The sequence below is a fragment of the Ornithodoros turicata genome, chromosome 7, assembly GCF_037126465.1.
Source record: "Ornithodoros turicata isolate Travis chromosome 7, ASM3712646v1, whole genome shotgun sequence".
NCBI lineage: Eukaryota > Metazoa > Arthropoda > Arachnida > Ixodida > Argasidae > Ornithodoros > Ornithodoros turicata.
Window position 1 is genome coordinate 40,828,588 of NC_088207.1, and position 27,198 is coordinate 40,855,785.

A 27,198-nucleotide genomic window follows, 5' to 3' on the forward strand; every position below is an offset into this window, starting at 1 on the left:
GGGACCTATCCCATAGAAGGGAATATGTTTAATTTAATGAAAAGAGAAGAGGAAAGGTCAGCTATATAGGCTCACCCAATGCAACCCACCCCAACCCAAGCATTTTGACGAGCCGCAGGAAGACACCAACTTGGATCATCTCCTTCTTTCCCATACCACTCGCACTGAGGTAGGATATCGTAATTCGTGTATAATGCCTCATCCCGTCGGCAAGCATATTTGCTGTTGTTGTTGATGACGATGATCATGATGTGGAATTGGAAAGTAACAGCTAACACATTCGCTTATAGAAAAGATAACTCTTTTCTATAAGCGAATGTGTTAGCTGTTACTTTCCGTTTCAACATCATGATCATCGTCAACAACAGCAACTACATGCATGCCGACGGGATGAGGCATTATACACGAATTACGATATCGTACCTCAATGCGAGTGGGATGGGAAAGAAGGAGATGACCCAAGTTGGTGTCTTCCTGCGGCTCTCATGCTTGGGAAGGGTAAGTTGGGTTGCGTTGGTTTGGGTGAGCCTGGCTGACCTTTCCTCTTTTCTTTTCTTTCAATTAGGCATATTCCCCTCCTTGGTTAGGTCACTTGCATAGGTAATGGCAGACCCTGCTAATGATTCCGACGAGAGCAGCACGAGAGCATATATCGTTAATATGTCGCGCAGTATTCCATATTAATCCTTTTAGTTTGTTTGGGTGGGTGCTCTTCATGGATATTTTTGTCATGTATGAATTGGATGTCCGTGTACCTGCACTTGTTGGTTCTTGATGCTGTTTTATATTTCAGGCAGAATTGGCGTACATGCCCATCCCCAGGATAAACGTCATTTTTCTTTTTGTGTGCGTGTTCTGGAAATCAAGCGGTCTTCTGTTACAGTGCTACATCGTAGGCATTGGAAGGTCTTGCAGGCCAATCTCAGGTACAGCTCGCGACATGCTTCTCTGGTATCGACAGCTTCCTGTTTATCCGGCCTGGAATCTTCAGGCGCTGCAAGATTGTTTGCTTCGACTAATAAACACGTACTGGGTAGCATATGGCACGTGACTATTAGTCGGAAGAAACATTCTTGCAACACCTGTAGATTTCAGACTGGATAATCCTCAAGCTGTTGATTCCCGACAAGTGTGTCGCAAGCTGGACAACTTGCAGCATCTGCGAATGTCACGCTTGCGATTTTTGCGTAGTCTCTTCCCCAGCTGTATAGTAATCTTAGTCTTGGCCGGCCCTCGTGTATAGTCTTCTCAGCAGTCCATTCACGTGCAAGAATTATTGCTTGAGTACTTTTAGGAGGAACGGAGCACGAGGTCGTTTCCAGATCTATAGGTTAGATTAGAAGGAAAGGTCGATTCCAGATCTAGATCAGATTAGAAGGAAAGGTCATTCAATCCCAGAGCCAGCCTGTACAGATCAGCTTTCTTGTTGCTTGTATTCCACTGCCTGCGTGGGTATCAAGATGTCACTCGTGGATGCTGCAATGGATGCTGTGCTGTGCAACATCGCAACGGTGACGGCTGCCGAGACGTATAGAGTGACTCACGTGGTCTAGGAGAGTAGGTATTCTCTTATTTATCTCACACAGGAAAACTTCAGAGTCCTTCATGGTGCAGAAACCTTTCTATGGGCCTTTCCTATTTCTTCAAGGACGAAATTATGACTAAGGGCCCCCTGATGTCCTACTTTTGAAGAACCTTTTAAAGGACAAGCCAAGGAACCGAAAATAGTTATCTTTCTGGGCAGGGAGGCGTCTCGCGCTTCGTCCTGCAAAGTGTGGTGGGTGAGCAGGTGACAGTGTTACGGATGGACGTACGCAACGCAACGTGACAAACCCTACGGAATAGACCACCAGACCAAACACACAAAAGAAAAAAGACCTTTTTTAGACCTACGTTGCACGTTGTTCCCAAGTGGAAATTGCCGGCCATCAGCCAACGGTCGGTTTTTGGTCGGCTAGCGACTTAGTCGGCCACTGCACCTTGGACCAACGTTGGTCTAATATCGCTCACAATGGTGGTTGGCGAACGGCGCTGGGCCGAGGACGTTGTGCGACGTGTTGCGGGCGTGCTATTCAGAGTTTGGCATATAAAGGCGGGCCAATGTCGGCCCTGCACTGCAAACAAACTCGAAAAGAATGCAGCTGCTACTCGAAACAGAACAGAGAGAACAACAACTTTATTTCAGGATGATGGGTGGGGAGTTTCATCGCCGGGGGCGATACTCTACCCCATTGCTGGAGGTGAAGCGGGGAATGAAGGAATGGGTCCCGTTACAATGAGGATCGAAGTCCTGTGGCGTCCAAAAAGGCGAAGAGAGCCTTGAGGACAGAGCGTTGGCGAGCTGGATGCGGCCAGGGGCCAAGCAATTTTGTGAGGGAGAGGGGACGGGAGTCTAGCTCGTTGAGGGCGGCGGAGAGTACGGAGCGGGAAGGGTGGTAGTGTGGGCAATGGAGAAGAATGTGCTTGAGATCTTCAACAGCACCGCAGTGACTGCAGTGGGGAGAGATAACTTGTCTCAGGCGGTAGCGCTACTGTGCTGTGAAGGCCACGTCGAGGCACATTCGATGAACTAATGCAGCGTCTTGACGAGAGGTATGTGCTGGCATGCGGCAAGCGAGCGCTGGGTCAACTCTGCTCAGCATGGCGGGGGGTAGTATGTCGGCGGTCCGTTGGCGGGTAGGCAGAGGAGTCACAAGGCTTTGAAGTATGGACCGCCGATCGCCTCTCAGCAGCCTACGCGTCCGTGTCCGAAACGAGAGAGCTGCTTCGGCGGCGCTGTCCGCCAGTTCATTGCCTTCGACACCGCAATGGGCGGGAACCCATTGGAGAGCGAGCCTATGTCCTTCTTCGTAGACAAGTTTGTAAGCGGTTAACACGTCCATAACCAACGGTGCGGAGGAGCCTCGGATGTCAAAATTTTCAATTGCTTGCAGCGCAGATGCTGAGTCAGTAAAGACCACCCAATTCCGGGGAGGGGGGGGGATGGAACGATGTGCTGCAAAAAGAAAAGTAATGCGTAGAGTTCCGCAGCTGTGGATGATGTACAATGCCACAGGCAACGTCCTTGAACTACGCCTTCGCCGGGGATGAGAAATGCTGACGCGGACTTGCCATTTCAAGATGCGCCATCGGTGTAAGCGGCGGCAGAGGTGGAAAACTACGTGTCTACGAGAGCATCAAAGTAGGCTCGAAGGACTTGAGGGAACTGGGACTTGAGGACTTGAACCTGAGCTCTGTGGACATGGAGGTCAGGAAGACGTGCGAAGGGGTGGCACAGGCAGAGACCAGGGGGCGTTCGGCGGTGTGACAGTCCTAGGTGTGAAGCCGGTGAGAGCGTGGTCGTGTCCTCTGCGCCACGCGATAGAAATCACTTTCAGGACGGTATCGAATTTTCCTGAGGAGTGGGTGACGGGGAACGTTCGCACGCAAACGTAGGAAGTGTCGAGCCGTTTCCCGCTCACGGAGGACATCCACCGGGAGTTCTCCAGCTTCAGCTAGGACTTGCCATGTTTCAGCCATTCGTGGAACGCCAAGGCAGCGACGAAGGCTTCGGGCGAACAGGGACCGAAGGGTATTTAACGATGTTGTAGAAACCTTATGCAAGACTGGAAGGCGGTAAAGCACAGTCGCACTCACCAAAGCCGCGTGAACGGCTAAGAGGGAGCGTTGATCACAGCCCCAGCCGAAGCCAGAAAGATGTTGAATGGCAGGAAGCCATCGCTGCACTTTGGTTTCAAGGTGCTTAATGTGGCGAGCCCAGCGCAGGTGGGAGTCCAGGACCACACCAAGGAAGCGATGGGAACGCACAGGCTCGAGCTTCCGTGCACCAACACAAAGAGGGAAATTACTCATAGCCTTGTGGGTGAAAGGGAGCTCGACGCACTTTTCGGGCGAAGAGTCCATTCCAAGTCGCGTAAGGTAGAGATGAACGTTGTTTAAGGCTTGTTGTAAACGGCGCTGTATGGCTGGTCGTGACTTGCCTACTGTCCAAAGGGCAACGTCATCGGCATACACGGAGAATGCGACCTTGCGTGGAACTATCGATTTTAGTCCTGCCATGACCACATTAAAAAGTGTAGGACTGAGAATGCTTCCTTGGGGTACGCCTTGATGAACAGGATGCTCGGGGCTTTGGCCGTGGGATGTGCGGACAGCGACAGTTCGGTCCGTAAGGAAATCGTGAAGCCAGCTGAAAAGTCGACCAGATACTCCAAAGGACCGCAACCCGTGGAGGACACAGATGTGCGAGACGGTATCATAGGCGCGCTTAATGTCCAGGAAGACCGATACAACGATCCGCCGATGAGCACGAGCATGTTGGACTGTAGAGACCAGATCGAGAACAGAAAGAAAAGACGCGATCTCTTTGGAGTTCTCCGAATTCAACGTATCTCAGTAAATTTCTGTCGCTTGTAAAATTAGACTAGACGAGATGAAGGTTATATCCCGATCGCCCTCGGTAGCGTGCTGGCTTGCTGAGCTCAAGACTGCGGGTTCAACCCGGTTGGGGACAGTACCAGTATGTTGGGGACAGCACCCTGTGTCTGCGGTTTCGGTTGTACGCTAAAGAACCCCACGTGGTAGAAATTACCTGCAGTCCTACACTCTGGCGCGTGCCGCATATCTACACAAGTGTCATCTAACCCGCCTTACTTGTGAGTCTACTTCCAGTGATTAACAATTGTAACTCAGTTTTGTGACAGCCAAAGCGTTTTTTTTTTTCGTTTTTTCTTATTCTCGTGTAGCGATTGTATGCCTCTACGATTGACACTGAGTGAATGCAATAGCATGGCGTCAGGAGCTGCACGGTACCGCACTGCTACTGCTATAGGATCAATACTGCATAACCATGGGCCGTGCTCCTTGTCACAAGTGGTTCATATAGTTGGCTCATCGTTGCTGTTAATCGGTGGGCCGCCATCTAGCTGACTATAAGGGTCGGCTACTGCCCGGACTTAGTTCTACACTGGCCCTGTATTGGCCCCATGTCTTATAGGCCGGTCTGCTACATTGGCCAAAGGTTGGCAGTATTAATTCGGGCCGAGTAAGGCCAATATCAATCCCCAAGCTTGGCCCAACATTTTTTTTTTTTTTTTTCAAGCACGGTTCAACGACTTCTAGGTCGAAAGCACACGTCGGCCCGGCATTTTGCCGACGTTGTTTTTCCCCTTGGGTTCGTAACGTAACACGGGCTTCTATGTGGCGTACTAAACGATAAGAACGCTTTCCAGGCGAAAATACAGCTTCAGGTTATCTCCGGAAGGAAACCACCATCAAAACTAGTGTGCAACAATGCTATCGCAGCTTTCCTTCCACTGAATCACGGATCACGCCATGATTATCTTTGGATGCAAATACGCTTACGCCTGACACTGTTTCCCAGTGTGTGCGTTATCTCCACTGTGGCCTATGTTTCGACGCTTTTGAAAAAGTAGATAAGTTGGCTATATAGATATGCCCCAAGCGCTTCGCGACTATTTCACATCATGGTGTTTCCCAGTCTCCTGCGTTCGAAACGACCTGCCGCATTACAAGGCAAGGATGACCAACAAATCACCGAAGAGGTATCTCACTCAGTTTACAATATACGCAGGTTTATGCTGTATCACAACGTAGTTCGTATGCTTCTAAACTGCTATCATACTTGCAGTGTTTTAAAAACGCTACCCAGTCAGTATATATAGTTCAAGATATCATTCAGTGCTGAGGTCCTAAGCTTGCAGTCACGTCGTCCTGAGGGCTGCGCATCAGTCCTATTGAATAGAACAGGCATTGGCTCCTCTTCCTCGACGCTGCAGTTATGAGTATTCTGTTCGCGTGTTCAGAGCGTGAAACCGGATCCACTGCCGTATCATGTGTCACAGGTCAGACCAGCCATTCTCGGAGAAGCTGTCCTACCTGCGGCACGTGCAACATGTCGCCACACTGCGCCGAAAAACCCTAAGTGTAACATCACGGTACCAATTACCATTAGTCGGAGAAGTTGCGCGACGGAGCAAATATTCGAATATATTTATTATCATTATTAATTATTATTATTATTCGTCAACATCAACATCGAATATATTTGGTTTGGAAGAGACATCGCTTCGATTCGATATTAGAATACATAGTATAGATTGTGCCCAGACTCGCCAGACTCGAGTTTTTCACAGTATGGAGGTTTTCTACCAGCAGGCAGCATTTATGCCATACCTTCGAATAGAGAATTTCATATCTGATCCGGAATTAGAATCAAACATACAATTACTTACTTTGGTATTCGAAAACTGAGAACATATTATCGCAGCCCCAGTTCCTTGCAAAATCCTGCTCGCGCTTAAATAGTTTCGGTTTCGGCGTTATCCGCGTGTGTCGCTCCAGTCGCTTTCTTCTTTTTATTTTTTATTCACTTCTTTATTCTTCTTTCTTCTCCGACTTCTCTCTCCATCTTTTTTGAATGTTTACGTTGTTGTTACCCGCCACATTCAAGAAACGACCGAACCAATTTCTCTGTATTTTGCTAAGGTTGGTATTTAGATCTCAAGGAAGGAAATGGTATGCATCAAGAGCAAGTACGTTACGTTGCGGGCGCTGTCACTTGTTGCACAAAGTTGACAAAGCGGTGTCCAGCACAATGTCTACGGTGTCTGCATTCTCGTCTGTATCTGTCAGAACTGCACGCTGCTATGTGGTACACGTGAGAAGTATAGGCAGATTGAAAATCGGGAGTTAAAGTTGCAAGTAAAGTAAAAAAAAAACATGCCTATCTCATATCTTGTATGCTTCTCTTATCTTACAACTCTTATCTCTTATATACAATTTTCATCAGTGCTGATTTTGTTACTGTCCTTTGCAGACGGTACTGGATAGCGCGGGCAAGCTCGACTTTGGGGAATTCGAGCTACAACTCTTCGACAATCGCTACATGGTGAAAGACGAGCCCGTGGTAAAAAGAGGAGGATGGCTACGACCCTCCTGCATCCCAATCACCATAATCCTCATTCTCATCATCCTTGTGGTGCTGTTCCCACTCCTCGACCACTCCAGGGAAAATGCACGCAATGCTGCCTCAGCCAACAGAACTCACCTGTTCGGAAACAACTGCACAGATTCGTGTCTGTGAGTAGCGTGTACAGGCACAGAGTACAGAGCTCTCCTTAACTCCCCCCTCCCTCCCGTGGTGTCTCAGGTTCACTCTTGTGGAAAGCATTCCTGAGAACTTGACTTTTCCTACTGGAGCTCCACATCACATGTCCATATTCGACGCATGGAACATTCTGCTAGACTCAGCAACAAGTCAGGTCCACATTGCTTCATTTTACTGGACGCTCAGGGGAAAAGATATCGATGTCGATGACCCTTCAGACTGGCAGGTAACAGAGTCATTTCATGCACGACATAATCTGGTGAAACCCAATGACTGCTCGTTTATATTGTGAAGAATACATAGCTAGGCCTATGCAAACAGACATTTTAAAACCGAAGCAAATAGATATGTAGCCAAAGCAAATCAGAAGGACGTAGCCATGTAACCAAACCGAATACACGTACAGCATGTGTACGGATATAAATATATGTACAGCGTGCGTACGCAATATAGACTTACTGATCAGAATAGGAAGTATCGCTCTCTCTGTTTTTGTACCTTCTCTTGCGCCATTTTTGGCCTCACGTGTGCAGCTTTGAAACTATTTGAATATACTCTGCTTGGAAGAAGCATCAATTTAATTCAAAATTTGATATTAGAATTCTATAGTCTATTGGGAATGTGAAACATATATGTGTGATCATTTGCTTTGGTATTAGAAAATTTACAATATTTGCAGAGCCCCGTTAAAATGGCAATTTCTCCCATCAGGGTGAGGAAATCTTTTCGAAGCTTATGTACATGGGACGCAACCAAAGCATTGACATCCTGATTGCTCAAAATGCACCTTCGAAGTTTATGCCAAGTAAGGACACAGAAGACTTTGCAAAAGCAGGTAAGCATCTGCGACTGTAGAAACATGCAAAGCACCGACTTTTTAAACAGAACAATCTTCTATGCAATGGGTGTAATGGAAAATGAAGTAAACAGCAAGAAACAAAAACTACATAAAATTTTGCAGGAGCTGCAAAGGTACGCAGTGTGGACTTCAACGCTCTTCTGGGAGCTGGGGTGCTCCATACCAAGTTCTGGATTGTGGACAGGAGGCATTTCTTTGTCGGAAGCGCAAATATGGACTGGAGGTCGTTAACACAGGTGGGATGAAATATTTAGTTGCTTTTCTCGCGAAATGTGTTCGCATTGCACCTTAGCACATCCTAAGAGTTTTACGAGTTTTCCATTTTTCTTGTGGCCTCCAAAGATTTCTTTCACTTCAGACTAATGATCATCATCGTGGTTGTTAATTATTCAGCGACACAATTGGCAGAAATAGGATCTGATTGATTGCATATACCCAGCACCTGCATTTTCTGCTGATAAAATGGCATAAGGGCAGTCAAGATGGTGGGATAAGCTACATGATGAGTAGACCCTGAACATCGGGACAAATAAAGCACACAACAGCTTGAGCTGCCTCTGGGTATCATCCGCTAATCCTTTTGTGCAGGAATTCCAGCTATTCCTTAAAGGGACGATCGCATCTGGAAACTCATCTATGAAACCCGCTCCACTATGTTCGGCATCGGCCGACAATCTATTTGGCTAATTCTTTCGTCCGAAAAGTGCTTAGATACTAAACAAAATAGGTACTAGAAATGAGATACTTAGATACTAGAAATTTTAAAGATCAGCGCTGCTTCCGCAGCTGCAGAGGCTCCGGCGGCGTGACGTCACTCCCTAAGTGGAGGAGCGAGAGGGTGTCACTCAGAGGAAAAAGGCGCCATTCAGACGTCCCGTAACTGCCGTAACTGTGCGAGACGTCGGCACGACTGCAGCATTCCTTTTCTCAAGGTCGTGCCCTCATTGGTTTTTAGGGAGTGACATGCGACGGTTTCTTCAGAATGGAATTCCGGCATGCTCTCAACGTCTCAGCGTTTGTTGTTTACATTGCTGTTTACATTGTTTTCATTTACTCAAAGAATTAAGGCAGGAACTCTTACATTACAAGTTTAGAAGTAGCCTGGCTTTGCTTCTTCTCGTTTGATTGTTGCTTAGTTTTATGGAAATAATTCAGACTCGAGAATTTATGCATTTCTTGTAGTCGAACAACATGTCAAATAAATTATGTTTAAGAATAACTATATGGGTATATTTTCTCCTGAAACTGAACCATTATTTCCTTTGTTAGGTATCATATTCTGCTTCAAAACACTTTTCACCAGAAGTGTTTTTTTTTCTGGCTTTTTAAACTCGTTTTCGAGAAAGGATTCGAAAGATTCGAGATTCGTAAGATTTGCGGATTTGTAGAACCTTCCTGGGATTCGGGTTCGGATTCGTTCCATCTCTAGAAATAAGGAATTTCCTTTCCCAGCGTGACTTGAATTGGAATAACATGTGTGGTATAAGTTCACTTGGTATGAGTCATCCCGTTAGGAGTTATCTCAGTATGAATTATCCCACATGAATTGTACTGGTATGAGCTGGGTGGTTGCCAACGTGGTCACGTTCTGGTGGATACTTAATTGTAAATGGGCAGCTGATCAGGCAGCTAAATAGGCAGGGACACTGGGAGTTAAGGATATAATCTGGTTTTGTGTTGGATGAATTGGAGTTAGAAATGAACGAAAAACAAACATGCATCACCATGTTCCCATCCCCTGAGTTCATCTCGTGATATGTTGATTGTTGCCTTGGGTGCATTTTGATGCAGAGTTGCATACACTTGTCAGTCTCATGTTTCGATTTGTTCCTAGGTGAAGGAAATTGGCGCACTTGTCATGAACTGTAGTTGCCTTGCCCAAGACCTAGAGAAAGTGTTTGACGTGTATTGGAGCCTGGGTCTCCCAAATGCTACAATACCTCAGCACTGGCCTGCCAGTCTGAGTACAGTCTTCAACAAGGAAGCTCCAGCCTATCCTGAATTCAATGGAACTGCCACGGCTACTTACTTTTCTGTAAGTCTAAACGTGAAAAATAAAGCGATCCATGGGAAAGTCTACTGAAGTAAGAGCCCCATGTCAGGAGCCGCCAAAATTTCAAACACAGGCTCTTCAAACCCATTTCGGCCTAGCAAACTAACAGTGTCTGCTCAAAATATGAGCAGCTCTCGACGTGATACTTCTGCTTTACTTTTCTTAACTTTTCTAATATACTTTTCTTTGAGGTTTGTTTGGCAATTTTCTGAAAAGGCTTTGCATGGTTCCCGCTCGTCCTTGAAACCCTTAAAACTCTTGAATACCCTGGAATACCTTGGAATTCGAAAATGCTGTTTTCAAGGCCTGGAAAACCCTTGATTTTGCATCTTTTTCTTATTCTCATGGCGCTGCTAGTGCAAATTCCGCTTATCCGGAGTCAGAACTAGATACAACTGGTTGAGAGCCACAGGTGTTCATACTCATTCCGTTAGCAATCAGCAGCGGAAACCAGAAGTGCAAGAAATGAACGGCGCTGTGCGTTACCGTATGTTCTTCAACCTTCCTTTCTATCCTACGGTCTCTTTAATGTTCAGGAGTTATCAATCATGTTCATGAACGGATTGCTGTTGCACATTCCCCATGTATTCTGCCGTGTAATACCTGCACGTTATTAATATATTTGTGAAACATTGAAGCCCTGGTCATAAACCATGTTTTATGTCCGAACCACAATGACAGCTGAGCGTTAAAACGTCTTTGAAAGATCCTCGCATTTTTTGTTTCAAAACTCGCTGGTAACCATGCTTTGACATATAGTTTTTTTGAATGATGGGCCAGTGGAAAGTGATAAGTACTTTGCGCATTCCTATTTATTATATGAATCTCACCTATTTTACGATCTCCATAACATTGCAGAGCTCCCCAGCTCCACTGTCTCCCGAGGGAAGAACTAATGACATTGACAGCATCCTTGACACGATTCATAAAGCTAATGAATACATCTACATATCAGTTATGGACTACTACCCTATCACACTCTACACATCAAGAACATTGTGAGTACCATCCATACGGGACATAGAAAATCAAAACACATAAAAGAGTGCAAACCCCCTCTGTAACTTCAAAATTTTAGGTTTTGGCCAGTCATCGACGACGCATTGCGGGCGGCTGCCATCGAGAGGGGTATCCACGTACGGCTCCTCGTGAGCAAGTGGAATCATACGCGCCCAGAAATGGAACGTTATCTTAGTTCGCTTGCAGTGATTCGTTCAAAGGAAGTACACATAGAAGTGGTGAGTTTTCAATGCAGTAAACCTGTTGGGCATGTCAAGTGAACTTGCATACTCTTACTAAGAAAACGTCTCTTTTTCAGAAATTGTTCATAGTACCAGCCTTTACTCCAGCACAGCAAAAAATTCCAGCCTCTAGGGTTAACCATGATAAATACATGGTCACCGATAACGCTGCCTTTATCGGTGGGTATGCATGCCATACGACTAGAGCCTGAAGTTCATGCGGAAATATTTTTCTCTAAATTTGGGGGTAAAAATCGGGTAAATAAACATGTGCTCTGAATTAATGCAAATTTGGGTGAAAAAAATCTTCGAGTATGCTAAATTCTGGGAGAAATCGGGCTCAGTTACTCAACTAACTGCACTGGTTTCCAGTGATGGCCAGTAGTTAAACTACTACTTTAAGTAATTAACTACAGTAGTTAGGTTACTAAAGGCGCTAACTACTTCCGATTTTGCCGCAAGCTTTACGGCACGATTGTGCTTCCGACTTTTACCTTGAACTACTTGTTTGATGAGAACGGAGGTGCAGAGCATGTCGTGCATGTGTACTAAATCTTCACTTTTAATGCTTGTCTAGTGAAGCCTCATTTGCTGTGAAATAATTCTGCAACTTAGTTTATCGCGTAGGCACAGAAAGAATCACGCCACAAGCTTTGTGTTTGACGATCATAGCAATGGCTTGAGCCAAAGTTTATTACTGCTTGTGATGCATATGTAGCTGTCCAAGAACACTACAAGGGATTGGTGCTGGTGAACAACGTTAGGTAGTTTTACATGTAGTTAAACTACATTGCAGTACTTAAAAAAGTAGTTTTAACTACTCCCGTGAATAGTAGTTGAACTAGTAGTTAAACTACTCAATCACAAAGTAGTTAGTAGTTATAGTTAAACTACTGTAAAAGTAGTTAGTGGCCATCACTGCTGGTTTCGTACAAACTGTGATGTAACAGCATTTGCTGCCAAACAAGTTAGTACTATCCATTCCTGCAGACGTCTCAGCATGGGCAACTTGCCAGGTAACAATCAGGTCGCAACCTAATGAGGCAACCTTCAATTCGGGTGGGTTAAACCCTAAAACTTCAGGCTCTACTGATACGACTGTTCTTTTGCATACAGTGTGTTTCGCCTATGATGTCAAAACGTCATGGTACGTGTTAGGATAAGCAATATGATATTTATTATAATCTCAAATCAAGACATATCACTCCACTGGGATTTTGAAGCAAGGATGAAACTTAATTCTTCATAATAAGTACAGTTAGTTAGTTACATTTGCTTGCTCGCACACTGTGTTGCAATGTCCACAGGATTCTTTGTTCTTGCTGTGGACTTCCACATTTTTTTTTTTTATATTGTATGGAAGAAGTTACCTCGTCCCCTACCATAGAATCCCCCATTTTGAGCAGGTGTCTTGCAGAAAAGCATCTTTGGGCATTCTCTGCTTTACTCCTTCTCTGCGTGGTCATGATTCACCCTTACACTTATTCCGAGAGTTCCACACCTACACACAAGGAAAGTTAACATATCTCCATGGAACGCAAATACTACTACATTAGATAAATGCAAAATACCTTTAGATTACATGCATGTGTGCTGTGAATGCAGAGATATATACATTTTGAATTATCTTGGAGGAGCTTCTAATCACTGTCATTACCCTCCTACAGGCACATCAAACTGGGCTGGTGATTATTTCATTAATACAGCTGGTGTTAGCATGGTCATGCAGCAACCTCAAAACGACTCGTCCTCTGTTCAGCCCATCAGGCAGCAGCTGTGTGATGTCTTTGAACGAGACTGGCACTCGCCCTATGCACATCCCCTCCTCTCGCACAATGAACTGTAGTGCAAGCAATACTGTGAGTTATACAGAATCCGTTGGGTTTGAAGGAGAAGCTCATGGAACATGCAAGAGATTCACTACATCACTCAGGCAACGCATACGGAACGCTGTGCCTCATCATGTCAAATATCCACGTAGCATGTCGCTGCACGTATCTTGGGGACCACACAAGTGGTATGGTTGGTGAATGCATCTAAATGTACGAGGGGGTGCTGAAAACTTCTCGGTCCGACAAGGAAAAATGCGGTGCAGATCCATAAACCTTTGTTACAATTCGACGTATTCACCTCAAAGTTCAACGCACTTGACACATTGTTCCTCAAGCTTCTTCGACCCTCGAAAAAAAATCGAGTGTCTGCTCTCCGAAATGTGCTTCAGCTGCTCCTATCACCTCCGAGCCCTCAGAGAATCTTTTAACTTTCAAACGTTTTTGTTTTCAAGTTCGTAGGAAAAGAATAAGTGCGATGGGGCAAGATCCGGTGAGTATGGCGGATTCTGAATGCATTCAAATCGCAAATCCCTCAGAACCTCCACAGCCTTGCCTGCTTTGTGAGCCTGTGTAGTGTCCTGGAAAAGGAGAATGCGCCCCTTCCTGTAGGGTTCAGTCTTGAATTTCTCCGTCCTCGGAGAACCCGAGTGCTTCAGTTCTATGGACTGTTTTGTCTCAGGATCATTGTGATGCAACTATGTATGTCTCATCAACTGTAACAAGTTGCTCAAGAAGAGTGTCACAAAAACACTCAAAATGACACAAAATCAACTTCCATTCGGCATTGTTTCTCATCAGCATACAAACATTTTGGCACTTACATGGCACCATCCTACTCTTAGTGAATTACAAACCATTGTCTGGATGTGCTTAAGGTCTTTGCAATTGTTTTAGTCAAGATTCGCCGATCTGCCAAATGAGGTCATGGACACGGTCAACAGCAGTAAAATACACAATCAACAATTTCGGCTGTTGATGCCATTGGGGGTCTCCCTGATCTTCTGTTCTTAAGTGTCAAAATCCCCACTCTGAAAGCTGCCACACCATTTCTTTGCGGTTGAGTATGATGGGCACTATTGACCTATGGTTTGGATCCAGGACTCATAGATTTCTGTTGAAGTTTTCTTCTCCACCAGCTTCACGCTTGTTGTAGACATGGTTCTGTTGATAGCCCAAGCAAAAATGAATTCTTCACATTACAAACCTTTCTTCTTCTCCATCTCACTCTTGTGTGTCTACAATGACGAGATCGTGTTTGTATATCTGAAAATGAGTTGGGCCGAGAACTTTCAGCACATCCTCGTAGTTTGCAACTAAGATAACCAGGGTAAAGGAAGAAAGAAGAATAAGCTAAAAGCACAGTGTCAGAATAATACCACAGCTCTGTTAGGCGGTTAATATCCTCAAATAGTCTGCAAAAATGTTCTAGAGGGTCACCTCTCAGAAAAGTAGGCCTTCTGAAAGGTATAAATGTTGCACTGTTTGGCACATCATGGCCATGGTTGCTTTTGCGCCAGAAAGCACAAATCACTGTGATCACAAGTGTTATGGTTAAAGTAGCAATGAGGTGACATCTAACATGGCTCGAAACCCCGTCTCATCTGTCAAGCTGTCCACCTGGAGGCACCATGCATAATATTCTTCCTGTGCGGTGTATTCTCACAGCACAATCAAATTTGCAAAAGCAGTTGAAGAAAGTAACCGCGGACGGTCGACACGATCTCGATATTTTGTCTCCTACTTCTCAGCTCACGCACTTCTTCGACTGGACATGGAGTTCCTCTCTACTTTCAACAATATTTGGTGCCGAAGCCCGGGAAGAAGGGCTCTGAACGATTCAAGATCCAGATTATCGAGAGACTCGAAGTTGACTCACGGACTGGCTCCGGAAGCAATGAGTTCTGGTGTGTGCAAGGATCATGAAGCTTACAGAAGACATAGGACTACAGTAAACCCTCGTTAACTCGCTTATCTCGAAATATCAGTTATCTGGAATATTTTTTGCATCCCGATACTTGTCCCAATGTATCTGGGCCCTTTTAAGTCGAAACTGTTTTCTTTTTTTTGCCCGAGTACGGATATCTCGAAATTCCATCACCGGTAGGTCACTCTACCTACGGCTGATGATGTGCATTCTTCGGTCCCCCAGGCTAGGTCAGGTCCAGGTCACTGAAAGGTTAAAGCCTTTCAGTCCTAGCATGGTTCGTGGTCCTAGGTACTCACACGCCGCCACAAGCTGTGGCATGCAAACAGCACTCCCCTTTCCACCCATCGTCACTCCTCCTCTGCATTCGTTTCGTCCTTCGCGGCGTGATGGCTGAACAACACACATGCAAGTCCCTGACTTTGGAGCGGAAGGTGGCACTTATGAAAGGCCTGACAGCAGGTTTATCAAGCCATTATCGTGAACTCTTTCGTTCATGCTGGTTTCTGGTCTTCCACCGCCGTACCAGAGCCAGCAGACGAGTTCAGTGGCTGTAATAAATTGTGCAACGATGTGATGCGCCTCGCATGTTGTGGGGAGAGTGACTTAGAGGACTTGAACATCGAGGACTATGCGCTTTACGACAGCGATGTACCAGTAAGCGGCGAACTGAGTGATACTGAAATCGTCGCCCACAGTGGTGCCCATGGTAGTGACATGCCAGGAGGAGCGTCACATGCGTTGCTTTGAAGTGCTTGAAGATGCTTCCTTGTTCCCAGACACGAATGCCAAGCAGATTGCTATTATGGATTATTCCCTCTCAGATGATGTTAAAAAATAAATGGCTTAGGAATTGTTTACGAGCCCTGTAGGAACACTTTTTTTTAACGTTTCATAAGATAGTGCATTGTGGTAACATCGTGACAATGTAATTTTCGCTTTTCGATTAACTTGAAACCCCGCTTATCTCGAAATTTTTTCCCCATTTTTACGACTTCGGGTTATCGGGGGGGGGGGGGGGGGGGGGGGGGGGGGGGGGGGGGTTACTGTACTTCTTCAATGATCGGCTCCTATGAGAGAAGAATTAGAAGTTAAACGCGAGATCCTTACTACGAAAGCTTCAGTCCTTGAAGACATGAAGCGGGAAATAGCAGCTATTATCGACGAAGCTGAAATGGATGCGGAGGACTGCGACAGGTACCTAGAAGCCATAGCTACGGCTAAGCTGTCATCCCGACGCTACCTTGCCGGAACAAGAGATGAAGCCGACACAGCGTCCACTATTCAAGGATCTGCTGGACGAGTTACACCACATCCAGTGAGTTTACCAAAGCTACATATAGAAGCCCCCAAACCTGACAGTACAGATGCGGAATTTGAAGAGCTTTGCAGTACCTGGAGGTTCTCACGCCATTGTATTTCAGACCGCACTCTTGAAAAAGCTTCCCCACATTCTTGAACTTGAATTTTATCGGTATAGTAGTACATTGCAAACCAGCGTACAGAGTCCAGAAGGCCATACAGCTCGAACTGCAGAAGCTGACTCTCAGGGACTTAGCTTGTTACTCGCATTCCTCCAGAGAGAAATTGTACTGAGTGTGTGCTTACTGAGGCGATTTGGGAAGGACTCTACACAACTGCAAGAACCTTTGGTATGAGCACCTTCTGCAGTCGCTCTGTCTGCCTAGACTGAAGTGAGAACGTTCAGCTGTGCACTCTGCGGCGCTAAGCAACATTCTGCGACTGCATGTGCTACCGTTTTACCGCCTTTGGAGAACATTCTAAAACCGAAGAAGTCTGGTTCCTGTTTCTGTTGTGGAAAGAAATATCATGTAGCCAAGAAGTGCCAATCCGTGTTCAGACTGACTTGCAAAGTGTGTGGAGGAAAGCATCTTACAACATTATGCTGCAAGGCTCCTACATCAATGAACGTATCTACAAGCAAAGAACCTGGAGTGTCTCAAGCACCTGGACAACCTCCTTTTGTTAGAGCTAATGAGACAATGGAGATGGGGGCCTCAAATTAGATCAGCTTTCTTCCGAGACCCTCCCAGTATCTGCTGCTGTACAGAGGAACCAGCAGCAGAGGGCTAAGCGTGACACACAGAAGAGACATAACATGGACGACTCGGTCAAGAAGCCTGTGCTCGCCGACTGGGTGCTCATAACTGTCAAATGGTTCAACGTGAAGAACGGCTATGGATCCATCAACCGGAATGACACCCACGAGGACGTCTTTGTTCGGACGGCCATCACTCGCAACAACCCACAAAAAGTAAGACACGGCATAGGTGAGAGAGAGGTGGTTGAGCTCACGAAGCGGCCAACGTGACTGTGCCCGACAGATAAGCTGTTCCACGAAATCCGTATGCTGCAGGCCAGTGTCAGACCATGTCTCTCAATATCCCGCAGAGGGCCACCGCGACAGGAGACTGACGACCTCCCCGACATCAGGCGTCTCCTGTCGCAGCGTCGAGGACCCATGCTGAGATCTTTTAACGAAGGGTTCTACCATCGCCTTAGAGGTCTACCACGGAACACCTTTCAAGATGACCTTTGCAGTGCGTATGAGTACGAAGAGTATGACAACATCAGAGACCACCAAGAACGTACTTCGGAAAGTATTGCAGGCGTCGTCGCAGAGACTAAGGACCGAACATGACGGAGTAGAGAGCTATATGGATAACGAACCACGTCGACAAGATAAGACGGGGCACCTGGCCCCTTGCTGGTGTTGTGGAATTTTCTCCTGGCAGAGATGGCCTAGTACAAGCCTGCAACATAAAGCTACCCGACGGAGGCATTCTGCGACGACCAGTGCAGTGCAGTGCAGTGGGAGTGTGTCCGAAAACAATGAAGAGCGTGCGGGGCTCCACTGCACGACATCATCTGCACGCGATAGATTTCGATCCATAATTCAGTCATCATCACCGCAATAAATGGTCCCTTCGACTGGACTCTGAGTTCCTCTCTGCTTTCAACCATATGCTCTTTGCAAGAGTTGAGGGTTTTCGAAAGTGTGCAGAAAGGAGGCCTCGTGCGCGTGAGCTGCAAGTCACCCGCGTCAGCCGTTTCTTCGCAATAGCATATTTTGTTTGTTGTAAAACTCGCCGCAGCAAAAAAAAAAAAAAGCAAGGGTGGTCACCTCAGTGCTTCTTTAAAGAGACTGTTTGGATAAATTTAGAACCAAAATTTTGGCTATTCAGTCATTCCCACTATTTCACCTAAACAAGGCCAAAAATTTAGATTTATCCCTGCCTTTCCTGGAATTTGCCCGGTGGATGATTATATGCAACTTTGGTATAAGACATATATATTTAGGCCCCTGAACCCCATATGTCCTTTACAGGCACTGGAAATGGGGTTTCTTCCTTGATACAGAGAGGCTGGTGCTTGATGCAAAGTGCCACAATATGCCAATGCAATACAGTAGAACCCCTATACAGAGTGTTTTTTTTAATATGTATGTATATATATATAAAGCTAGCGCAGCACTGATGTCGCTTTTGCAGTTGAGTGATACGGGCAGGTGGTCATCTTGTTGAAGAGAGTATGCAACTACAAGATGGCTAATCACCTAAAGTTCATTAATTATTAATTACAAAATTTTAAGCAAAAGTGAGATTGCAGAATGGTAGACAATTCTCATTGAAAGCCATCTATTTTGAAAATGCAAAAAGCCAAATCCTGAAACGAGTGCGTATCGCGAAATATCCATCACCGAATTGCGCTATGCAAAGGAATCGAATCAAAAACTGCGCACCTCGGGAGCATATATGACATTTCGCAACGCTTATCTGCACTACAAAGCGCTTGTTTGGGCCAGCCAGGGTGGCATAATTTAAATCATTACAATTTATATAACTGATTTTAATCGTAATTGAAATCGAATAATTTCGTCTGAGAAAGAAACCGATTCAAAATTCAGAAAGGAGCTCCAAAACGTGGCAAAAGGGGCACACATATTTGGCTAGTAATAATTCCAGCAATGCTCAGACTAATAACTTGTTGCTAAAATCGTTCTGTTTACACACAGCCTGGTACCCACACTGTATCTTTTTCGGTCAGATGTCGTAATGCAAACGGTTACGGGCAATGCTGCACTTCACACCAGACTTGCGCATAACTTACATACTCCGCTCAACAAGGAACAAGCACGGACCAACTAATGAATAAGTGCAGTTAATGAGACAATCAAATGTCTGTAGACTAAGCACACCAATGGCCCTCAACATGCTGCACAATGTACTCTGTCCTTAGGACGGTAGACAATCCCGGAGCACCTGAGTCATTTTTCGTAGATGCCTAGTCTGGAGAAACACGTCAGGTTTAGTGGATACACTGCGTACTGGTGTGCTGAGCTGAAGGGAATGAGCCTTAATGATGGTGGAGGTATGTAGAAGTCGTGGTCTGTCAAGATAGCACCGTCAGAGTAATGACCTATACTTAGAGGCATTTGGTACAGCATTAGGACTCGACTCGGTTACTTTTCATTCTGGGGCTGCCGTAACCTTGAGTGTCTTGTACGAGCTCGTTATGGATGAATAACAGCGGAACAAAAAAATTCAGTGGACTGGACTGGGACGAGGTAGATGCTGTACGTGGTGCTAGCACAGTCGTGCTGCCGCTGAGTGTCGCATAGGGGAAAAACGGAACTGAAGCTGTCATTGTCATGTCATCGTACTTCATGGCTGTGAAGAAAAATGGCCAGTTACCAGGGATTTTGAAAGTCTGATTAAAGTCAAGGAAATCTCATTGAAATCAAATATATCAAATTAATCAGATTCGTTTGATATTTAAGAAAAAAAATCGTGACTCTTTTTGCAACCCTGAGGCCAGCAGATCAGCACCTACTCCAATCATCTCTGTTGCTCCAAAGCACGTGGGCCTTTGATGTGGAATGAGAGCTGTCCTCCCTACGCTCCTGATCAGCGCGGTTTTGATTTCAACAGATTTGCATATCAAAACTCTGCGATTGGTATTTCAACCCACGTGTGCGTTTCAGGATTTTCAAAAAATGGAAACAGTTTCAACGAGGATTATCTCCCACTCTGCTGTCTCACTTCTGCCCAAAGTCACCTGATTAAAGAATCAGTTTTGGGTAATTAGTCATCTTGAAGCTACATACCCTGTTCGAGAGGACGTCCGCCTTGCCATGTAACTCAACTGCAAAAAACGACATCTATGCTGGTCTTCAAGCTTTTTATACAAAAATCTGTAGAGGATTTAAAAAAAAAAAAACACCCTGAATAGTGAACCTGCATATAATCACTGTCCGTGAAGCAAATCTGCGATCCCATGTTTTGAAACCCCAAACATGAGCTAATGATATAGTGAACATACTGGTAGAGTGAAGTCTCTTAGCGACCTGACCAACTTCACTATAAGTAAGTTCTATGTAGAATCATAAAACCAAAATGCATTATGTGAGCAAATATAGAAGGTTACTTGCAGGGATGCAAACCATGCATCCTCCTATTTCCAAAACAGTTGCAAATGCCACTTCCCCACACTAAATGGATTACAATGGTACTTGAAACTCCCAGGAAGAGCATAAGGCTATTATATTAGAGTTGTGATACAGTGTTTAGACTCAATTTCAGTTCACATTTTGATTATTTTCTATTGTATGTGAACTTCTTGTATTTTTCTCATCGACCTTCTTCAAACTTTTCCATCAGCTAGGTCTTTATCAGTTGTAAGGTTCTGCAGGTTGAAGTTTTCTCTATTCATCATTATGGGTTTTTCCTGACTTCTTTGTTGTGGTCTGTGGACGACTGTATACGATGAGACATTGATGCATTATCACAGGACCTCCGTGTGCAACTTAGTCATCTCCACTACCTCGCAACAACCTGTGATGAATGCTACATCGTTATTCTAGGCACTAATCAAGTGGCTCTCTGCAACAATGATCTAAGTACAAATTTGTACTTTGGAGAGAGCAAGGAAAAATTGCACAGAAGAAAAACTATTTTTTAAACAGGAGTTTACTGCACCAATTTTCTAATGCAGCAGCGCAGTTTCCAAATGTATACATAGGTGTGAAATGGATCTGTATCTACTGGCTTCCCTTAAAGATTTCCTTTGAAAGCGATGTAAATTAGTTTACATCGCAGAGAGCTACTCAATTGTGCAAGGAACCTAGTATTAGTATGCTTATTTGATAGTGTGAGCACTATCGGCCCCACGCTGGATTCTTGTGACCTGGCAAGCATAAGTGACCAGGGAGCATAAGTGTGGAATTTTCTTCCACTGAGGGAGTAAAGTTGCCCTTCCTATGTGTTTGCACTTACAATACACGAGTCTGGGCAGGCACACTGGGAAAGTAACATCAATGATGCGACTGCACTCACTGCCATCCTCTGGACTATATGCAAGGCACAGCATCTTATCGGTGCCTGTTTTGTACTTCATTAGAAACTTGGAAATCATTTTTAAAGCTCAAAGCAACTATTAGCAGTTTCAGCAATAAGTTCGAGCATAGAGGGCTCTTGTGTGCTTTTGTGTACGTAATTGACCATACGTACAGTTTGGCAGCGAGCTTATGTGTATGGCACATGAAAGTGTCACTCTTGGTGTTGCTGGACTTGTGCAGTGTGTCAGGGTCACGGAGATCAAGGTGTCTTACCACTACTGCTTTCAGTACAAAAGTTTGGCACTGATTCACAAAGTTCTCAGTATTATTCGGTGTACAGTGCTTAACGCAAAATGTGAGACTGGAAACTACGGTGTGAAGTTCCATGTGCACGACTGGCATGCCTTGTGCGGCGTTCCCAGGATTTTTTCCATGGGAGAGCAGATAGCTTCCAGAGAGAGGAATTAAGTTTGCAAACCAATAGACACTAGACAGTTTGATGACGACAATCGAAATATCTGACATGCAGAGTAATGATGACAACAGCAGAGTATAAATCATGACAATGCGCGAACAAAGAGCGCACAATATCCACAGGTGATCTTGGAGTTTTGAGGGAGGGGGGGGGGGGGGGAGACCACAATATCTTGTTACAACCCACACTCCGGCAAATGGAAGGGCAGCATCTAGAGTACCCTAGCACTAGCACCATCGGTTAGGCTGACATTTGCTTTGGGCCTAGAGGTACCCTAGGAGCCCCCCATTGGGATGCAAGAGTTGCAAATAAGGGTCTTATAGAGTGTGCCAATATCTGTACAGTGCAAAGTAGACACCTACCCTGTCATTCTTGTTAAGACTTAGGACCACTACTATCCTTGCTATCATTTCTAATGTGCATCACATGCTCAAGGATATTGAAGGAAAAATAGTAGGATTATCTAAAAGCTTCAGTTACTGACAGAACATGGCCCTTGTGAGTCGACATTATGGCACACAGATTTTCAGAAATGCGGCATTGTGCACTGTGTGTACCAAATGATGGCTTGACTGTGTGTCCACTGAAAGCTCTATATCACAGCCTATAATACCCACATGTGTACAAGTGATACCATATATAGTATGAATCAACTTTCCCTGTCAAGTTGATGTTATGGTTGCTGCTGACGGCAGGAGAGGTGCTGATGCTGCGCTGGTTTGCCATCATTTTTGCCAAACAGCTATGTCCTTTTGATATAAGGTCAACTCTAACGTTACTAGGGCAGTGATTCTAAGGCCATTTATATGTATTTTGTACCCTCGTTTCCAAAATGTATTATTTTTCCAGCTTCAATTTTGTTTTTATTTGTTACTTCCCTTTAGATTGTTCACATAACTGTATTTGGTTGGTGTTGTCTTATTGCCTGTTTACTGCCTGTTGACATGTCGATGTTGCTCGAGAGGATTGTGCATTCTTGGGGAATCTTATAGGGAATTGTGCCAACGTTTACCTCAGAGCGTGAACAGTTAGAACCCAGGTCACCTCCCTGTCTTGGCATGGAAGCTGTCATCTATCTACTAAGCCACTGGAGCTGGTTAGGCGATGCACAACTATGGATATGACAGTTTTAGTGAGGAGTTTACACTGGGACTTGGTCCAATGCTTATAGTTAGATGCTTTTGGTAAAATGCCCTCAAAGATATGCTTACACACACATCCTTAGAGGAACAACGAGGTGGCATCTAACGTAGCTCGAAATCCTGCCTCATCTGCCAAGCTGTCACCCAAAATTCGCCATGCAAATTATTTTCGCTCTGCGGTGCGTTATAGCTGTGCAGTCGAATTTACAAAAAAAAAAAAAAAAAAAAAACGTCGGAGAAAGCAGCCGCAGACGGCCGACACGATGCTCGCGTGACGTATTGGAGGCTCCGTGCCTGGTTTCTTTGTTTTTTTCTTCGCAGCGCACGCGCCGCTTATACATGTTTGAGCTGTGTCGTTGTACGTCACTGGTCACGTGAAGGGAGTAGCACACGTCACGACGTCCTCTCGTTGTGCGATGCGCTCTTTTCACGAATTTTTCAAAGGTGGTGCGGAAGAGAGCGCACGCGCTCGTTGTTCTTTCCCATGACTCATTTTCTCAAACAAAAACTTTTGGAGGTCACTTTTCTTTAATAACCAGTATAGAAAGAAAGGGAGGATCATGAACTGAAAGTCGTCAGGCTTTTATACCACTGTTTCATTTAATATGTCCTCTCCTGCTGCGTGCAACTGGAGCCTTTCATTGTTATCCTTGTAAAACCCGTTTTTACACCCTGACTTGTATCACTGTCACTTCGGGTAGAAGCCAAGAACCAAGCCCGCCAGTGCACCAACTCATCCACCCATGCAGGCAATTCACACTCGACGCCCAGCAAGTAAACCAGGGATATCCGAGAGACGTCCCACAAAAGTCGCGTACGCCGCAAACGTCCTGTATGTCTAAGAGACGTCCCATGTATATAAAAAATGTGACGTTGAGCTTTGTCCCCTTTTTGTGCATCCCAGGCAGCTATCCAGGAGGCATACAAAACGGAACGTTTTTCTTTCAGACACTATACGTACATATTTTTACGCATTCAAACATATTGTTGCGACTTCATTTCGGTTCACTGATACTCGTGTTTGACGGAGCAACCAATACAGGTCGTGTGAAGTGGTAGAACGACAAGTGGTCTAGTCTGCGTCACTGCGTTCTCATTATATATACTAGTTTTTATTTTTGAAGAAAGACGTTTTTTCACGTGGTTCAATGTATAGGGCCGCCATATTGTAGGTCATTTCCAAGTCATTACCCGCATCGCAGTCACCGTATATTTGGCGTTTCAAAACTATTGTGCTGTGTGATTTGTACCATATCCAAGTAATTTCTATGTTTTCGACGTTAATAGTCATCCACAAAGCATATGGCAGCGTACGAATGCGGGTAAATAACTTTGAGGGACCTATACGGTATGGCGGCGAGGTGACGTCAGTGTATAAACCCCCGCAGTCTCTCGCGTGTCCTTTTCTTTTACACCCTAAAATGTCTTTCGCACGATATCACTAGATTTACTCTGTTTTACAGATAACAAACATTTTTTTCAACGAAATGAAACAAACACGACAATACAGGGGTCTATATAGGGAACATGTAAGGTGAATTGTGCCTTGTCTGCATTACAGACTATGAACAAGGACTGTGATTATGTGCGGGTGTGCTCGTAGAGAGAATTTGTGTTAGTACATGTACCAGCACATTAGCACGCATCCTTTTGTGAGGCACATCTTTGTGTACTGTTATTGTTGAATACTGGCTCTCTACTAGGAAGATTGATGTAACTGTTCTTTTTACTACTTATAATGCACCACTTGCACCCTCGTAAATTTTATTACACGTTTTCTATGTCTTGTTGTAAGGGAAATTGTGTCTTGCATGAGCAACCTTTTGCTGTTTTCCCGTTTGTAATGTACCAAAACTGATCTCACTACATTGTTGATTGTGCCACTCAAGGTGAGCTCATTCAAGTGTTGATATTGATTTTTTATTGTCTGCTTTTTCCGGTGTTTCACGACATGGTTAACATTTAAAGTGACACATGGAAAAGTGTCAATCAATGTTGATACCTACGTTTTATTAAAGCTACGTTCAATATTCACATCACCTAAAGCGGTATTATTATCTAGCACGTGTCTGTTACTGAAAATTAGTTAATTAAGCTCTGCCAGCAATCAAATACATTTACTTCGCGCAAAAAAAACTAAATTAAAAAGAAGAAAAAATATGGCAGACACTAATGGCATGTGTTTGCACTTTTTTTTTTCCTTTCTTTTCTCTCTCTCTCTTTTTTTTTTTTTTGCTAATGTGATTCTTACAGTAATGTTTCACACTTGTTCAAGTTCGTGGGGCACGAATGAGAAGCTGTCCTTGGAACACCGTTGTACATGTCAAATTATTTCACCTCGAATGCAAGCAGGGCCAGCAATATGGCAGTCGCAGTGCCGGAGGGAAATGTGGAACCCGCGGAAAACCATTGTGCTACTCTGGACCCTGACGATGCTGTAGACTCCACCCTACAGTACACAACACACCGGCGCCCCTAAATAGCACCAGACCCTCATTGTTGGTATGGTATACCAGAGGGTGCTAGGAGGACCTTGGTGGCGAGGCTTGCCTGTGATGATTTGTAAGCATATGATTGTGAGTAACCACGAGACCTTGAGTTGAAGGTCGGTTGGTGCACGTGAGCGCAGTGCGTCGAGGGCGAATCAGGATTGCGTGTGCTATACACGAGACGAGTTTCAATGAAGTTGACGTCTATGTTTCGTGAAGCGAATGTGAGTGAAGTCGCACCAAAATTTAGCACGCAGTTCGAAATTCTCGTGCGGATGGACACGTTGAGTACTTTCCGCGACCCCCGCATTGCCAAATATTTTACTCAGCCAGAAACCATGCCTCCGTCACCAGGCGTCACCAGCTGAGCACAGCGAGGTCGCGGGTGGTTCGCACGTTCGTCGAATACTTGGGAGAATCTAGTGTTGGTTGACTATAGCTTAATGTTACTGGATATTAAAATTAAAATCACTGAATACATCCAGTGGCTTTACAAAGGGCTACAGCAAGCATCCGTGGCAGCAGCAAATGGAAATGTCCGCTCCGCTCCCTAGACTTCGCACACTTTGGCTTTGGGTCTACCAGATGGGAGTGCAGGACTTGCAGAGCCCGCTTGCACGACTGTTGAGGAAATTTCCTCAGTATCTTTGGCAGTGCTCTACCTATGTACAGCGTTGAGGACTGTACTGCGTGCACGAGGCGCTACCAAAGCTACTGAGGACACCATTGAGGAATCTCTTGAAAGTCGTGCAAGCGTGACCCCAGGTCCGGACCGTCGACGCCAGCCTTCACGTTAACGCCGGCCATGAAAGCATTGCTGATACGAGAGAAACTACTCTGTGCCATTACATTACGGGTTTTTCAGAGACGTGAACAGCGCACGCTTCCACATACCTGAGGCACCTTTCCTTCTGACCTTCGTCCGTATCCAGAGGAACCCACGTACACCGTTTGTAGTCTATACACCATTCACCACAAGTGTTCCACACACCCGTCAGCGCACAACAAGGCATTGCTTTGGCTCTCAAACATCTCTTTCCAAAGCAAGGCGAATTGATGACGCGCAAAAATCATGACACACACAACCGAGGAGATAACGGCCACCGGTTGTGCACGTGGCGCAAGCGCGTCTTCGAGAATTTCAAATCTGGTATTTTTGGGCAGTCAGATATCCTTTTTATCTCATTGGCCAATTATCCTTTGTGAAACGTGTTCCGCCTTACGTGTAATTATTTTATTTGATTTTTTTTCTTTCGTTCTTGTAGAAGCGATATGCCTGCCGAGATGAGTGCACTCTACTGTTGATTTATCCGGCGCCCTATACCGATTTTGTGCCGTAAACCACGCCGAAAGGCCCCTTGGGCTTATTTATATAGCTCACACTGCTGCTTCTCCGCGCTGTGGGTACAATTTACAGATCCGTCGCGGACATGACTATCCTACGACAGACAGAGAGGTTCAGACCAGCAAATTTGATGAACGCGACAAGAAACACGAACGGACTGGGGCGGACCCAGTGGCGGATCCAAGGGGGGTGGATTGTCCTCAAAACGTCAGTTTATACATTGGATTTCCCCCTCCCCCACTACGCACTCCGACAAAGAAGCCGCCCCCCCACCCCCCCACCCCAAACCGAGAGTCTGGATCCGTCCATGGGCGGACCCAGGAACTTTCAGCGCCTGGTCTTGGGCAGCAT

General features: G+C 45.3%; 2 protein-coding genes across 4 annotated transcripts in view; one reads left to right on the forward strand and one right to left on the reverse strand.

Moving 5' to 3' along the window:
* Positions 1 to 15,896, forward strand: part of LOC135401110 (5'-3' exonuclease PLD3-like) — a 49,339-nt gene extending 33,443 nt beyond the window's left edge. Inside the window, exons 1-10 of one of the 3 annotated variants that reach the window (XM_064633301.1) lie at positions 5,456 to 5,564; positions 6,839 to 7,101; positions 7,172 to 7,355; positions 7,841 to 7,964; positions 8,091 to 8,224; positions 9,823 to 10,023; positions 10,900 to 11,039; positions 11,120 to 11,279; positions 11,360 to 11,462; positions 12,950 to 15,896. In XM_064633301.1, the coding sequence (XP_064489371.1) occupies positions 5,487 to 5,564; positions 6,839 to 7,101; positions 7,172 to 7,355; positions 7,841 to 7,964; positions 8,091 to 8,224; positions 9,823 to 10,023; positions 10,900 to 11,039; positions 11,120 to 11,279; positions 11,360 to 11,462; positions 12,950 to 13,128 (1,566 nt within the window). In that variant the 5' untranslated portion in view covers positions 5,456 to 5,486 and the 3' untranslated portion in view covers positions 13,129 to 15,896. Of the gene's footprint in view, positions 1 to 5,455; positions 5,565 to 6,423; positions 6,508 to 6,838; positions 7,102 to 7,171; positions 7,356 to 7,840; positions 7,965 to 8,090; positions 8,225 to 9,822; positions 10,024 to 10,899; positions 11,040 to 11,119; positions 11,280 to 11,359; positions 11,463 to 12,949 lie in introns of those variants that run through there. The other 2 variants (XM_064633304.1, XM_064633303.1) reach the window with 2 other exon arrangements.
* Positions 1 to 26,479, reverse strand: part of LOC135401108 (uncharacterized) — an 89,486-nt gene extending 63,007 nt beyond the window's left edge. Inside the window, exon 1 of the mRNA XM_064633297.1 lies at positions 26,397 to 26,479. The gene's annotated coding sequence lies outside the window, so the exon portion shown is untranslated. The remainder of the gene's footprint in view (positions 1 to 26,396) is intronic.
* Positions 26,480 to 27,198: the final 719 nt, after the last annotated feature.